The sequence below is a fragment of the Mugil cephalus genome, chromosome 15, assembly GCF_022458985.1.
Source record: "Mugil cephalus isolate CIBA_MC_2020 chromosome 15, CIBA_Mcephalus_1.1, whole genome shotgun sequence".
Lineage (NCBI taxonomy): Eukaryota > Metazoa > Chordata > Actinopteri > Mugiliformes > Mugilidae > Mugil > Mugil cephalus.
Window position 1 is genome coordinate 16,484,612 of NC_061784.1, and position 16,742 is coordinate 16,501,353.

General features: G+C 43.7%; 1 protein-coding gene across 6 annotated transcripts in view; it reads left to right on the top strand.

The window, feature by feature from the left end:
• clip2 (CAP-GLY domain containing linker protein 2) overlaps positions 1-16,742 on the top strand; it is a 40,510-nt gene that overhangs the window by 1,862 nt on the left and 21,906 nt on the right. For all 6 annotated transcript variants that reach the window (XM_047606792.1, XM_047606794.1, XM_047606793.1 and 3 more), the window contains exons 2-5: positions 1,046-1,270; positions 9,077-9,576; positions 14,550-14,674; positions 15,259-15,472. In XM_047606792.1, the coding sequence (XP_047462748.1) occupies positions 1,156-1,270; positions 9,077-9,576; positions 14,550-14,674; positions 15,259-15,472 (954 nt within the window). In that variant the 5' untranslated portion in view covers positions 1,046-1,155. The remainder of the gene's footprint in view (positions 1-1,045; positions 1,271-9,076; positions 9,577-14,549; positions 14,675-15,258; positions 15,473-16,742) is intronic.

Sequence of the window (16,742 nt, forward strand, 5' to 3'; positions counted from 1 at the left end):
AAATTAGCCCGTAATTCACAGCTGCCTGCGAACGTTCTCAGTCATCCACGTCATGGTGTGTAGACAGGACTTGTGTGGAGTTTCTTGAGGATGTTTTGCCACTGAGCTGAAGAACATACTCGGGTGAAAGTCCAGTACAAGTCCAGTTCCTGTCTTTAACGATTTGTGGGCATATTTCCCAGCGTTCTTTTTGCTTCTGTTATGATTCGTTTCACCCCTCCATCATCGGTGGATGGTATGTTGGCTTGATGAATGACAACAAAGCCCGAGCGTTTGCTTAAAACATCACATCAGGGGATCTGGGGACTTGTTCGTGCATGAGTTATTCAAGTACTTCCACTTCAATATGATCAACATGCTGAAATTGTTTTGTTTTTCAATGGTCTGGAGAGTCGGAAATGTCAGAAGTGTTTCACAGAAAAGGTCATAAATCTTTTCTAATCCTACTGGCAGTTCTCAAACTGTGGTTCCTCTATTGTGGTCTTAAGCAAATACTTAAACTACTGTATGTATTTATTTTTAAAAAATCCAAAACTTGAACACGTTCTACCACAAATCCAAGCGGCTTCTTGGATAGGCGGTGAAACGCCTTAAAGAAGACTCAAAGATTCACACCCAGTTGCCTTTGTTTTAGATTTGTTGTAGATACACAGCTCCCATGAATGACTGCGATTCTTTGCTGACTGGCGCCACGAACCCTTGCTCAGGTCCAAATTATGCACACAGTATAAAGAAAAGCAATGTCCACTTCATGATAAGGCTGTAAATGGCGCGAAACACCATTGTCATTCTTCACGCTGTACAAACAGCTACAGACTTTAGTCATGCTTTATCCATTTGTAGTCCTTTGTCCACCCCTTTAAAGTACAAAAGGACGAATGCCTTTCAGCCTACTGCAAATCAGTACAACGCCTCCAAGACCTTAAAAATAAGCAAAACATATGAGCTTCTTTAAAGGAATTGTTTGAGTCTGACAGTGCCATCCCTTCATGCAGGTGTGGAGGTGTCATAGTACCCATGTTTACAACCTTTCTCGTCCCTGCAGCTAAATATGGAGAGCGACAGCCACCACTGCCTCGTCTAGTGCCTGATCCACAAGCCTTCTTAACCCCGGCAGGAGCTCCCAGGTCGCGGCCGCCTCCCTGCTACCGTAGAATGAACATGCTCAAGTCCAGTGGACTGAAAATCCCTGGCCGCGGGCCCAAGCATTCCAGCCCAGTGGGGAGAACTTCGGTGGGTGGAACATCCAGCCCCATTGCCCCCAAAGACAGTAAGTCACTTCCTTCTGCTGACCCCAGTGGAAAATAGAGAAGGAGGCTCCTTCTCCCAGTTGTTTCTTCTCATCACCGGAAGTGGCTTAGCTCATTTATTTTTGTTTGAAACGCAGCAGAGCGCAGCTGACTTCAATTATGTATGGTTTTCATTGTGTTCTTTCAGATGCAAGAGAAAGTTCGTTAGCTGGAACGTTTTTTCTTCAACTTAACCTTCAAGCATATTTACACCATTGCATTGCCAGTAGTTGATTTAATGGCAGTTCTTGGTTTTCTGTGTCCCCTTTCTTGTGCTTGTGCTTAGTATTATATATAATATATTATATTTTCCTATTACAGAAAGATTGAATTACTTTAGCATTTTTTTCAGTTCAGTATTTTTTGACCCAGGTTCTTTACTGGTTGGTCCGTCACCACTTCCATGCCTCCAGTTCACGTGTTTCCATTAATTCTACAATAGTACGTGACCCCCACATCAAAGAAAGACATCAATGAAAGAGTGTGACTTTGCACTTTTTTTTTTTTTTTAGCTACAGGATCGTTGCAGCATAGCAGCTAGTGACACACTGGACAGTAGCAATGATGGATGAGATGAGTGCAAATAATGATAAATCTAACCTAACCTCACATAGCCTCGAAATGAACAGTTTTTCCTGGCGCGTACATGTCTGTGTCTGGTTTTCAGTTTCTTCTGAAAAAGTTCAGAATAGCCAAGGTACGTGACATATCTAGAGCTCTCCGGTGAACATATTTGAGCATTCAGGTGGTGGAGACCAAAAACAGAGCTCAATTAATGTTAGCTTTACACTCATTAGATGGCCAACCACGTGAACCTAACTGAGCGAAAATGAGACTCTGTATATATAAGCTGCTGTTGTTGGCAACTGTACAAGATGATAATAAATCAGTGTGGCATTTCCTGCTTTCTGTGCAGATGCCCCTAACGTCGTTAAAGTAGTTTTGAAGAATTAAAAAAAAAACGTATTTGCCATAAAGCAGATGCGTTTCTCGTCCCAGTTGTATCATCTCATCACTGGAAGTGGCTTAGATCATTTATTTCTGCAGCTGCATTAAACGACACGCGATTGTTTCAGGGAAGTGTTTTCTTCGAGTGTGTTCACACCGTCACACGACTAGGTGGTCGGGTTGATTAAAATATTCCGTTCTTCTGCATTGTGCATCTTTTTGTGATGACTCTTAGCACGAGTAATTGTAAAGACGATTATAAATCAGCGCCGCGTTCCTCGCGCGCCGCGAAGACCCTAAACTGCCACAAGGGTTGTTAAGGCAGCTAGAAGAAATAAAAAAAAAATAATGCATTGGCAATAAAGCGGATACATTTTCATGTTCCATTGCAGTTTAAAAGCCTTTTAGGTGATTTACCGACAACTCCAATGTACAGCGCTATCATCTATCATCAAGCAGGAAGGTGCAAAAAAATATTCTAGCGCTTTAATCCAATTAAGATTAAAACCACTTTGCCTTTTATAACAAGTGTAGTCTGTGTATGCAAGGCCTGATGTATCTCATTTCTTGAGCTATTAAAAACACATCCACACTGTTGCACTGGGAGATGTTATTACTGTGAGCATTGCACTCACCTAACACCCAAAAACTAAATGCATCCAAAAACAAATACCCAGCAAACGCAATATTTATTCCAGAGTCAGAGTACAATTATTAAAAAAAAAAAAAAATCTCGGCCACAGGGGGATTAATCGAATAAAACCTGAAATAAAAATGTGTGTACACGGTTTTGTCGTAGGCGAACGTGGCCGCGCAGCTACTGAAAGATCAACTGCTGGCACTAAATTACAACCCCTGTCTGCGCAAAGTAATCACAGCTGCTCTCGCTCTTAGACGCGACCACACTGTTTATCCACCTCGCTTTTAGCTCACATGACAGCCTCGTCGCTGCCCCCCCCCTCCCTCCCCCAGGCTGCACGTTAGTTCTGTTTCTGCTAAATTACAGCTTCCCGCCCGGCTGAGGCGAACGGAGCAGAAGAAGGGCGGCCCGGCCCTCTTTCGGGCTGCCGGTACGCTCGTCTCTCATTAGCGTCGGCGGACGTGGGAGGCCTCTTTCATTTCAGTTTATCAGAGGCCGCTGCGAGCGTGTCACGGTTCACGGTGATTCTGGAATTTGACGGGGAAGGCAAGAACAAAGCTGCACGAGATGTGGCACACAGTTCCTACACTTTTTTTTTTTTCCGACGTGTGTGCATGTTGAGAGTTTACGTCACCCGCCTGATTCTGTTTGGATCTCGGATCGGTGGCTTCAAATCGGCGAGCAGTCCGAGCACAAGAAGAGATTTCTCTCCTCGGTTTGTTTCAGCCACTTTGGAAGAGCACAAACAAACGTCTCTTTCTTTCATCTGCCTTGGCCCTGGAGCTCATTTGCTTTTCCCTCTTGTCTCCGGCCAAACGGCTCGATCCGTGGCCGAGGTCGTCCCGAGCGCGTCCATTACCAGCTAATCCCTTAATGTAGCATCTCACCCGGGCCTCGTCAGCTGTTGCTGTACGTGGACCAGCAATCATCTAAGTTCCTGCCCCTGGTTTTTCAAACGGCTTCTTCTGCCATACATGAACTCATTAGTTTGCTCACATCCTGTTTATGCACCAGAGAACACGTGGCAGTATTTCTTTTTTTTTTCCCACAGTCATAATTCATGGCTTTTAAACCGCAGCAGAAGAGAGGATAAAATTTGTTGCATGGTTTCACCATCTAATACATTTTTAGGCAGCTACGCGTGTTTTAATTAGTGTACTATCATTTAGTAGCAGGATGAGGCTCATATTATTTAAGTGGCAAAGTATTTGGGTTTTTTTTTTTTTTTTCAGGTTATCCCAAACTTGCATGAGCAAAACCGCAACTACAGTGGTTAAAATTTGTGGACACGGCAGAAAGGCAGATGTGTGCGAGATGTTCATGTCGTTTGAGGCCGTGACCCACCAAGCTGACAGTTCAGCTCGGGCGCCCGGCTGTCAGTGAGCGTTAGTATCCCTAGTTGACACTGTTTACCAGTAGCCGGACCTCTGTCTGCAGCTTGTTTTTTTTTTTTTTTTGGCCGATTCAACATGTTGAACTGCCATTGGAGTGTAATGGTAAATGGTCTTGTTTTAAATAGGGCTCGGGTTACACACACATTCTCACATCACTGTCAGGCGCTGGGAGCAACTCGAGGTTCAGTGTCTTGCTATGTACCGATCCTTTTTTACTTTTGATCTCATCTGAACACTCAAATACACAAATAATTTCACAGCATCATGATCATGAAGAGCGAATAAACAGAGAGGCTGGCCACATGTGATGGTTTGTTCCTTAGGCATCCAGCTATTAGTAGCTCTTCAGTTTTCCCCTTTTACTGCCACCTGCTGTTATGAAGCGTTTTTAGCTTTCACTCTGGCATAGAACGTATGTACTAGGGGTTGGGTGAGTTCAGATTTTGTTAAGACAACTGAAAACAGACAGCTAATGCACCACATACCGTGAGCTGCGGATATGTATAGCCTGTATATAAACAGGCTGCAACTCAGCACCATCAATAGCATTTAATAGTACTCCACCGCATGTTGTTAGATGAGAAGAAATGAGAAGCTACTAATTGCATCAGTTGGGGTTAAATAACCTGTTGCCAGCTGAAATGTAATCGCGCATGTGGTAATTATCCAAAAGGAGGCTCGTACCTGTTTGCTAAACTAAAATCCAGGTGGCGGCTTTGAGATTTTCACAAAAACTAAAGCGTATTAACATGCAAAAGTGCACATATAACTAATAATTTGACTTTGTGATGCCTAGTATTTAAATTTTGATCAGTCAAATTATAAAAAGCAATGTCCCACTAATTATGATCTCTTTTTTTTTTTTTTTAAATTAAAAGTCTTACAGTTAAATGAAGGGTATGAGATATGCTTTCTTGCTAATGTCACTCTCTTATCTGCATAGCAATGTAGCTTAGCACAAAGACTAGATATGGTAGGAGCAACTAGACAGACCACAAAATCAGTCACTTTAGAACTGACTGAAAAACCTGTTATTTATTTGGATTAAACATTTCATTGTTGGGCGAGGCATTGTAGATTTTGTGAATCATAGAAGTGTTTAAATCAACCCCAACTTCACTGAGAGGTCAATCTAAAACTCTGGGAGCATTAGGACCTTTTTAAGGGTTACCTTTTAAATAGTTTTGCTTTGTATTTGTGAGTCTGTACTTCTTTTCTCTTCAAGTTGGCAATGAAACGCTTAAGAGGATATCGGTGGGTATAGTACCGGAGCCTCAGTGAGTCCATGGAGGGATTCGTTTCCTGCCCCAGATAGTCTTGACGTTGACCTGGCCTCGTACTCCGAATCTCAACCCCTCTGTTTGTTGCTTCTAGCCCGAGCCACTGTGAGAAGAGGCCCCCCCGTGTCGGAAGTTGGCCGAGTTTACTAAATTTAGCAGTGAGTGGAGGAAAGTCTACGAGGCCTTCCTCCAGAGCTGTGCTGCTTCTCGTGATGAAGCACCTCCTGTGGCATTGGCAGCTAGTTTTGCAGAAGAAATGTCGTTAAGGTTGCATTTGTTTGATGCTGTTAAAGCTTCTTAAACTTTGGGTGTGATACAATTCTGGTAAAGCGCTGCAATTGGTAAATTGGGGTAAAAGCACCATCACCTGTAGCCTGTAGCGTGAGGCTTAATAATCAAATGTTCTGATTTGTCCCTTGAATGTAGGTTATGACACCCTTGTAAATATCTGAAATTATACTCGATTGTACTTCATAGTACATTTGAAGCAATAGATGAAAACAAAATAGTGGAAAATCTGGTACTGCCTCAGCCTTCCACAGCTGCCACTGAAGACATCAAATTAAACCATGATGAACCGACGAAGTAAAACAGGACAGACTGAAGATGACAGTGGTTGTGGAAAATAATCACAAATAAGCAGATTTAAAGAGGCCAGAGAAAGAGGGGTGTGTAACCAAAGCAGGCAGAGATGGGGCTGGTGGGGGGAGGAGGGATGGGAGGAAGCTGTGGAGGTTTCATTGTGCCAAGCTAATGAATAGTGGGATTCAGATGGTGGTGGGAGGTGGCCAAGCACAATAGTGAAAGTAAGGGCTGTGTTTCCAGTCTTCCTTCTGCCGAGGATCCTTTTACCCTCACTCTCCTGTTGCCCCAGCAACCCCAATCAGGGGCTGGCTCAGGCTTTTTAAAGCCACACTGGGTTGTGGTGGACTGGATCACACGTAGCATTGTTTCAACCTCCCAGAAAAATCACTGTGTGTTAATGTCACGGCTTAGAAGTGGTGGGGAATTGTGTTTGCTTACATCGCCTGTCAACGCCCAGTAGCAGGTGTAATAATGTACACCAGAAGTCAGATCTGAGGCTTAAAATAATCAAAACATGGGTAAAAACAAAGGATGGACTTGTTTGAGGTATCACCCAACCGAGACATCTGTGGGTTAGAACCGGTTGGTGACAGTGCCCGAAGCGTCCTTGGTGAACCTTGCATGGCAACTCCCTCCATTGTTGTAAGAATGGAAGAAGGGTTTTGAAAGCAGTTAAGGCAGAAAAGCAAGCTTACCACTATCCATTTGGCTTAAGAAATCTTAAACAATTACAGGTGTCTTTGTCGATTTGGATTTTAGTCATACTTCACCATAGATGACTAAGAATCATCACAGACATTGGAGGTAGTAAATAAAAAGTGTCTTCATTAGAAAGAAGAGCTAGAGAATTTAGAATATCGATGTCCAGGTCAATGTGTGGACCAACGGGAGGGTTTCTTTGGAAAATTTCCAAACTATCTGTGGTGCTGTTGGATGGAGCTGGGTTTTCCAATAATTGCAGGGTTGGTTGTTCAATCTCTGACAAACTGAAAGCCAGATGACTTGTCCTTGCTTAATACAACAAAGCCGAAGTTGCTCCCAATGGTAGGCAAGCACACCCAAGTATGGATTCTGTCATTTTAAGTAGTTATATAATGCTGATACATTGCTGATATATTTTTCAGAAAAGTTTAATTTAAGTTTAGTTATTTGTTGTGGTAGAAACAGGATGTGACATCAAGATGATTGACAGTTCCGATTGACTTGCTAGTACTTCGCAGACCCTATCTCCAAACTTGCAAAATGGCGCCGCTGCAATACTAGCGTCAGTTTGACCAACGCTGGAAATGGAGATGCATCGTTTCCTACACTGTATGATTTGAACTATTGCAATTAATTTACTCTGATTGTTGGTTGGTCTTTGTGTCCTCTTCAGTTGTTTTTGAGATAAGAACTCAACAGAGGCTTGAGAGGAGATGCTAATTTTTAGCATGGCAATGCTACATACCAGTCCATTTACAAGTTGTGAGCAGTCTGTTTCTGCACATTTAGACCTTTTAAAAACAATTGACGCATGTTTCCGTTAATGTTGAGCTCCAAGCGGTTGGATGCTCACAACCTGCATGGCAACGTCCTCACTGACGTGTGAACGGGTAAATGAGGAACTAACGTTCTGAGTGGTGATAAGGTAGAAAAACGTTATGTACATTAAGTACAGTCCGGTTATCTTTTGTCCAGAGAAATCTCAAACAGATGTTGTTGCCCTTGTTTGTTTCTTTGTTTTCTAGATATACTGTACCATGCCTGGGAATTATCAAAGGATGTTAATAAAAAGTGCTTTCATTAGAAAGACAAACTCCTAAAACCAGACTAGTATCATGCCTACGTCTTAATCAATAGATGGTACATTTGGGAAAAAAAGGAGGAATATCTGAACAGGACCAGGTTTGGCCAGGAGGTACCTTGCCAAACCATCACTGGGGCATTCATTGTCCAGCTGTCAACCCAGCTGCAGAAATCATTGAACAATATGGGTCAAATACAGAATGACCTACAACTGAAGCTGATGCTGCATGTCAGTTTACCTCCGCATCCATTTTGACACATTACCGATCAATGCCCGAGTGTTCCCATCCTGTGATTGTCAATATCCTTTTGTTCAGCTTTTGTCTTGGTGTGAAACAATGAAAGCGAACACATTTGAAAGGCCTTCTCTGCTGAGAGCCTGCTGCATATTGCCGTCGTGCGGTTCATCTTTGAGAGAATCACTCTGAACAAACTGTCCCAGAATTTACCAGAAGCAGCACATTTCTAAAACCTTCCAAACTGTATCATTATGTTAAATCCCCCTTTGAAGTTGCACCCATTTGCATTTGTGTCTCACATAACAACATATGGAAGCAATTGGTGCATAAAGCACATAAAGCACGACCATAAGGGCCCTCAGAAAGCCCCGGGCCCTCTCTGAGGGTGTCGGGGAGACAGCCCCGGCACCAGCCAACCCCTGCACGCACACGCAGATAAACAGCAATTTACTGGCAGTGCGGTGCAGTAGACCGCGCGTTAATGGTGCCCTGCTCAGTTTACAGGCTGCTGTGGAAAAAGACCGAGACCCAGCTCATCTATTTGCCAAACAGGACTGCATGGCGGGGTTAATCACAGACGCATCACGGATACCATCTCTCTGACCCACTTTTCAGAAGGAATTAGAGTATCGCCTAATCTTGCACAAACTGCACAGTTGTCCTGAATGATGATGTCACACCGGCTTTTTTTCATTATCATTATTTATTTGCCAGGATGACACGGTCAAACGGGGCGAATGGTGTGAAGGAGATTCTGCGGGATTGTGAATGTGCACAGTGTTTGACTTAAAATGTAGGGCTGTGTGATGTGATAGCAATATAAATTAATGACTTAATTTTACACCATTTGTTTTATTGTATCTACTGTTACATGGCAAATAACATATACTGTCTTGTCTTTTTTTTGTTTTTTTAGGCACTCCACTGAAGCCCACCACACCGACTAAAATCTCTGAAGAAGGCGATGACGTTTTGGGGGATTACACCGTTGGTGAACAGGTCTGGGTCAACGGCGTCAAACTAGGGGTCATCGCCTACCTTGGGGAGACCCAGTTTGCCCCTGGACAGTGGGCGGGCGTGATACTGAATGACCTAGTTGGCAAAAACGATGGTTCAGTGGGTGGCGTGCGCTACTTCGAGTGCCAGCCCCTCCAGGGCATCTTCACGCGCCCCTCAAAGCTCACCCGGCAGCCGGTCGGAGAGGGGAGCGACAGCCACTCCACCGACTCGGCCCAGACTCAGAACCAGCAGGGCGGCAGCGGCGCCCCCACTGGCCAGCGGGTAGTGGTGACCCTTAGAGAGGGCTTGCTCAACAGTGCCGTGAAAACGGGAAATGAGTCGGGGTCCAACATGTCTGACAGCGGTTCAGTTAAAAAAGGTGGAGATAAAGATCTGCGGGTTGGAGATCGAGTTTTGGTGAGTAATTTTGTTTTAGACCTGTTTTCTCTGCTTAAAATTGAATTCCTTGTTGGGGCGTCTAACTATGAAACCATGGAAATGCACGAATATCTCAAACAGGAACCAGACACATCCTCACAAATGTTTTGGGTACGCCATGGAAAGTTACACCATGGTAGAAACCTTGCCTATTACAAATTGGTTCCAACTTTTCCTTGATTTGTCTTTAGCTTTATCGCTAGCTGCTTCCCTCTCACTCTGTTTATGCTAAGCTAACAGGCTACAAGCTGTAGCTTTACATGTCAGACATGAGGTTGCCGTTGACGTTTTCATCTAACCCATTACCAGACAGCGTCATCAAAAAGTGTGAATACGAATAATTACTCTTTCTAATGTACAACTTGTTTGTGAATATTTGAGATTAACATCATCTACTTTAGCTGAAAGTAATTGAGTAATAAGCCCCCGTGGATGGCTAATTACAATTTCATGCAGCTCTCAGTAAAGATGGATTCATGCAGGGTAATGCGATACATTGGTTGAACCCCACAGGGGAGTTCTGTTTTTCTTCTTTTCTTGTCTGCTGCTAGAATTTAACCTTCAACCAACCTCCGTTATCCCTTTATCCGTTTTTATCCTTCAGTCTATTATTGCGCAAAAGCTGGTCAAACTGTTGAGTGTACACCATGTGCTCTCACTGACTTCTGTTGGTGTGGACAACGTTCACCTCATGGAATTATTGGCCCCCAGGTCACTTTGCTTTCCATTTACTGATGGGCACAGGGGATGGTTACATCAGATCTTGCGCAGTTCGAAACTGGGAGCCCGAGAAGCCTTCCTACTGGTCAATATTGCAAATCACTCAGGATTACTCTCAGCACTTAAAAGAGGAGAGACCACTGCTGACACATTGATCAGTGAATCCATCTATTTCCTAAGCCTCTCCGGTGAAATGAATCTCGCTGCGGTGACTTGGTTGTGCCGCCTTCCCATCCAGTGGCTCTCCCCCGCCTCTGGAAACATAACACTGGCCTCAAAGAATTTTGTAAAATGAGCACAAAGTGTGAAACTCAGATTACGCATTGTGAACGATAGAGCGGAGAATATTCTCGTCGTTAGGTATTGAATTTTGTGATAGTGGCGTTAGTCGGACACGCTGTGTGTTTCGGCAAATAGTGTCGAACTGGAAGCGGGGCGTGGTCGTGCTGTCATGCAGAGGAGTAGTCTTTACCCGAGGACAGATGTCTGTGTGTCCTAGAGTTGTACTCAGGAAGACATTACTAAGAATATTTTAGACAAACTGCAGAAATGTTTCCCAAAAGAGAGAGACAGCTTCAGAGGCTGAACAAAGGAATCATTGTATTCATTTGCCTTGGCATATTTGAACACAGAAAAAGAGATCCGAAGAGGTTAAATGAGCGCTTCCTTTCGGTGTGACTGCATGTGATCGAGCCGGTGTTTTTAGCTGGATAATTTCAAAGCCACTAAAATAGCCACAAGCTGGTGAAATTGTCCCGTAACTCAAGCTTAACACAGTTGTAGTAGCTTTAATCGGGTGTTCTTTGAGTTTGATTAAACGGATGATTTGCAGATTTAATTTCATGCAGTTTGGTTCTGATTTTACTGGATGATACTCTGCTGCATCATTACATGAACGCTGACTCATAATAACTTAATTCAGTACATCTTAAATCTGCAGGATTTCCCATTACGAGGCCGACTGGAAGCAAACAAATCACCCAACACACTGCATCATTTCTCGCTCATTACAGTTGCCGTGCCGGTGTGGGCACGCTGTTGAGTAGCTTGTGCATTAGCACTCGAATAAAACAATAAAATGATTTTATCTGCAATCCTGGAGGCCAGGAGATTAGAAAATAAAGTGTGTAAATGATGATAGAAACAGACGTGCATCCACTAAACTCCCTGAGTGACCGTGGCATTGCTTTGAAATATTTTAATAATAGGCTCAACATGAACCCTGTGTGAGGTCACCCAAAGAGCAGCTTTGAAGCTCAGTTTTTCCGGCAATGGTCGCTGCCATCTTGGAAATGCCTCAGTACGCCTAACTCCAGCCAATTAGAACATGGAGTTGGAGTTATATTGGAACTGACACAGGCAAATGAAATATGTTTCGTAAAAGAAACTGCAGCACTTCCTGGAGAAATTGGCCAAATTTAGACCAAAATTGTTTCTTGTAACAGTCTGTAAAGATGTTTATTTCCATTGTAAAGTTGGATTTTTGTGACATGGACGTCTGTGGGGATTCACTCCCTTCTGGAGTCAGTCGTTAGAGGACAGTTTGGCACTTTCATGTTCATTTTCCACTTCCTCCCTGGGCAGTCTTTGCATGCCATCATATTGAGCAGTTCTACAACCTTGTCACAGTTATCCTCAACAGTGCCAACACGGTCATGTTTAGCAGGTTGTCACCGCTTTAGGTTAGCATGCTAACATTTGCGCTGCATGAAGAAAGTTTGACCTGATTTTGGCACTTGAGAAAAAAGTCTCAGAGAGTTATCAAACTTTGTACATACAGAGGGAATACCAAATATAGCAGCAGTCCATGCAGAGGTTGTTCACAAAATTTGGAGAAGTTTGGGAATTACAGATATCTGCACCCAATTTGGTGCCTGTTCATCTTGTGATTGTGTTGTGGTTGTTTAGTGGACTGACTGCACCTTACTGATGTTGCCATGCTTCAATAGGTCAAGCTAAAAACACATAAGACGTTCTGTAATTCTAAGATGAGCTTAGATGGTGATGATAATTCTTAAGCTTGTTACATTCTCCACTAGAAATTTGTTCTTGTTCTCGAGGTGAGTGCCAACAGGAAAAAAGTTAGTTTTGGCCGAGCCATTTATACGTCACGAGAAGCTCAAGTAGCGAACTCTTTGAGTCTGTATACTATGAACAAAGCCATCCTGACATCAACCATTGGATTCTGAACCAGGAAAATGAAGCCCAAATTGGGCGGAGCCCGTAGTCGCCATGTTGGATGAGCCTTACTCCACCCACACGCAGAACAAACAAATGAGTTAGAAAAAGATTCCCCCCCTGTGCAATTGTCATAAATAGTGAAATAAACTATTGAGACCAAAACCATTTTTTTAACCCGGCTGTAAACATTAATATTGCTGTAAAGATTCTGCCCGACTGATGTGTCAAGAACAAACTACGAGAACTCCCACACGAAGACTGCGAAAACAAAATTACATCAAACATCTTGTGGAGTACGTAACAGCCTTTAAGGTCCAGATTTAGCTCTTCTTAACTCTGTGAGCTACAGTGAGTACAGCTTTTAGAGGAGCTTGGCCGTACCAGGAGCCAAGATGGGGCTCACGCTGACTGACTGCATTTGGCCTCATTGGCATTTTGACACTGAGTCACAGAGACATCGCACAGCCACGCCGACAATCATCCCAGTTTAATGTCTTGTGACACCGCAGTGTTTCTCGGCTCGTCTTTGGCCTCAGTGGTTTAAGAAAAGGACAAGTCGGCTCGGGAACGGAATATTAACTTGACAATAGAAGTCTGAAGAGTGACTCACCACACCTTGCACTCGACCAGTTTGTCGAAGATGCTTGCAGATGTGGCGCGAGCACGTCTGGGGCTCAGCGCGGTTTTCCCTCATCTTGTTCATTCCGCACATTAATTTAAGAACCGCCTGGGGCTGGGAGTGTAGTAATGTAGTTAGAGAAACCCTAAATCTAATCTGTTACAGGTGCAGAAAGTTAATTAGTTGTCATTTCTTAGGATGACTGAAATCAGATTTAGAATGGCGGGCGTTGGTCTTAAACCTTAAAGGAAAAGGGATGTCGATGCACGGTGATGGATTTTTTTTTTTGTGTGTGTCATACATGTGGCCACCATGTGTGAAAGACATTCAGCAGCTGTGCTCGTCAGCTCTGCAGCGCGTGAGTGGGGTTTAGAACGTCTTCCTAACAGGAAATCCATTTGTCTGACTGGAGAGCGCAGAGCCGGGGAGAAGAGATGGTCCTAAATATATTACCAGTGACAGAAGGGTTTCCTCTTCATGTGTCTTGAGAACATCAAAATTTCTCCCTGTGAAGGTTTATGTGAGATGGAGTAAGTAAAAGAGAAAGAAATAGTTGGAAATTGGCTAAGAAGACATAAAAGAAGCAGAAATCCTCAGGTTTCACCTTCAAATATAAAGAGTTTGTGACATTGCCTGTTCAAACTTGTCTCGTTCAGTTTCGACTGAGGTTTTCAAAAAGGTAATGTTGTCAGCGGTTCCAGAGATCCGTGGTATTTCCCCCCAATATTTTACCTCTGTCAAGTTGGCACGTCTTTTTGGCTTTGCTTTCGTGCAGCTTGCCTCTCATCGTCCTTTTTTAAATCCTAAGAAGAGGTAGCAGAGAACGGTGTGTGCTCAAAACAACGATGCAGGGATTTTTCGGAAATTTTAGAATCGGAAAATCTGCTTCACAACCATCCGCTGCCATTTTTAGAAAGTGGTGAGGACTAGGATTAGTTTAATGCATCTAATTTGATAACTGAGCAGGGCTCTTCAACGTCTAAACAACCCCTAAACTGAGAGATTAAGTAGACCAAGGACCCCCTACCCTACTCTAGTGCTGTTTATAAATATACATGATTGTTATCATTTTGCAGTCAACATTAAGCTGTTCAAATAATGCACACGTTCAAATATTCATGTTCTTATTTCAAACATGTGCGACAGCAGGGTGGCCGTGCAACATGGGATTTCACCTGGGGACTGAATAGGCTGAATAGGGGGGAAAAAAAAAACATATATATATATATATATATATATATATATATATGTAAAAAAAAGGTCTAATCAACCAAAGATTTTGCGACCCCCCTGCAGTACCTCCACGGACCCCCTACGGGTCACGCACCCCCTGTTGAACACCTATATAAGAGAAGGTTAAGGACAACTAATAATAATGTACCACTTTGCTGTGCGTTGCATTAACAGCCTCTCTTGCCCTCGCTGCTGTCAGGTTGGAGGCTCTAAGATGGGGGTCATACGTTACATGGGAGAGACGGACTTCGCCAAGGGTGAATGGTGCGGGGTCGAGCTAGACGAGCCCCTGGGGAAGAACGACGGCGCAGTAGCCGGCACGAGGTACGGCGTAGGGACACGCGCCCGGCTGGATTTATGCTTTCAGGATCCTCAAAAATCCTTTGCCATCCTGGAGCGCGCTGCTTGAACCTTAGAGCCAAAAGGACATAAGTGGGGAGAGAAAATGAGAAATGAGAAGTTTAGACCCGGCGGCAGCCTGCAGGAGTCTGAACTATAGGGTGTCGGCATGCATTTGATGTAGTTTTAGGATTCACTGTGTATTCCTGGCGTATATATTTATATATTTAGATAGAGGTGGATAAGTTATAGGAAAGAATATTAGAAAATATAAGCTTTAAACTTTAGGTAAAGTTAGAATAAGTCACAAATGTATTTTAGCTGCCTCCCTGTACTGACCTTGTTGCATGTTAGTGTTGATTTTAATGATTAACTTCAAGGCTAATTTGCTGCACTCAGATATTGTCAAACGGCAAAGAAAGATCCTTGTGTTCTAAATACATCCACTCCACACTTGGAAATTTTAACCTGATAACCCATTTTTTTTTTTATTGGCTACTCTGTGGATTCTGTGTCTGCTAAACCAAACCTCTAACCACTTGCCTGTTCCCCTTCGTCTCGTCCTCCAGATACTTTCAGTGTCTTCCCAAGTTCGGCCTGTTCGCCCCCATCCACAAGGTGATCCGCATCGGCTTCCCCTCCACCAGCCCGGCCAAGGCTAAGAAGAGCAAGCGGATGGCCATGGGAGTGTCCTCTCTGGCCCACAGCCCCAGCAGCTCCTCCATCAGTTCAGTCAGCTCGGTGGCCTCCTCTGTGGGTGGACGCCCGAGCCGAGCTGGACTGGTAAGACGGCTGCTCCGGAAATGCGCGCGGGACGGGCTCGTTTCGTGTCTTCCATAGCGTTAGATGAGAACCGACCGATCTCACGTCTGTGAGCCAACTCTGGAGCCGCAGACAGCACTAAAAAATGTTCATTTTTAGACGCGCAGCAAGTTAGTTATCTGTTTCCCTGTCTTTATGCTAAGCTAGGCTAAGCTAAGCTAACTGACTGCTGTCTGTAGCTTTACATTTACCACACAGACATGAGAGTGGTGGGGATTTGGTCGTCACTTGTTGCTCAATATTGCTCAAAATTATTCCTTAAAAATAAGTAAGTTAATATTATAAACAGTGTTAATTTTAAGAGGAGTTCAAGAGCTTCTGCTTTTATCCTGAGATGTATAGAGAATGGTTTCTATGCTCTTTTGGCCATCCTCTAATAGAACCACTTCCCGGTCTTTTATGCAGGCACAGGACGTGTGTGTGGGTTAGCCGTGGGCTGTAGGTATCGTGGTGCATTCAAATGCAACTTTTTGGCTCAGACACGGGACCTCGCATTAACATCCTTCCTTAGAAATTGGATCACAAGCGACTAGCTTTAAGTACAGGTGTGATTTTGACCTCATTAGTTGTCGGTGCTCATGCGCAAGTGGAGTTTCGCCTCGTTCTTTCCGACTTTGTGAAGGTCTCTGAAATAACTGATCCAGAACATTTCAGCATGTCGTGATGCACACACAACAAACAACTATACTTGTATGTAGGATCCATGAGAGACGGAAGCTGTTTTAATATTATACCGGACAGTTGTGTTGAGAATACTCAGGTCGGATTTAAATGGAAAATCTTTTTTTTTTTTCTTTTTTTGAGGTCGGTTTAGTGTGTTCCTACCTTAAGGCAACCATCTTTCACGGCTCAGCTGACTGTCGTTTCCATGGACGCAGCTGATAAACCCGGAAATTACTCGAAGACATTTAAACTAATTTTGGTTCTTATTCATAAAAGAGATGAGAGAAATAGAACTACTGGGAGGACAATCAGATAACATAACTTGTATTGATCTTAAGGGGAGGCACAGTGGAGTGGTTCTCCCTGTGACTGCGTTTTTTCTCACCGGTACTCCGGCTTCCTCCCACCTCCCATTCTTGCACTTTGCAAATTCATTCCGCAGGCCTCTGGTGGGCCGCCTTTTACCCGCGGGCCGTATGTTTGACACAGAAAATGAATGACTGAATGAATATGTCAAGAAAAATATGAATGAGAAAAATTCTATCCAACAAACATGTTGACTGCTGGA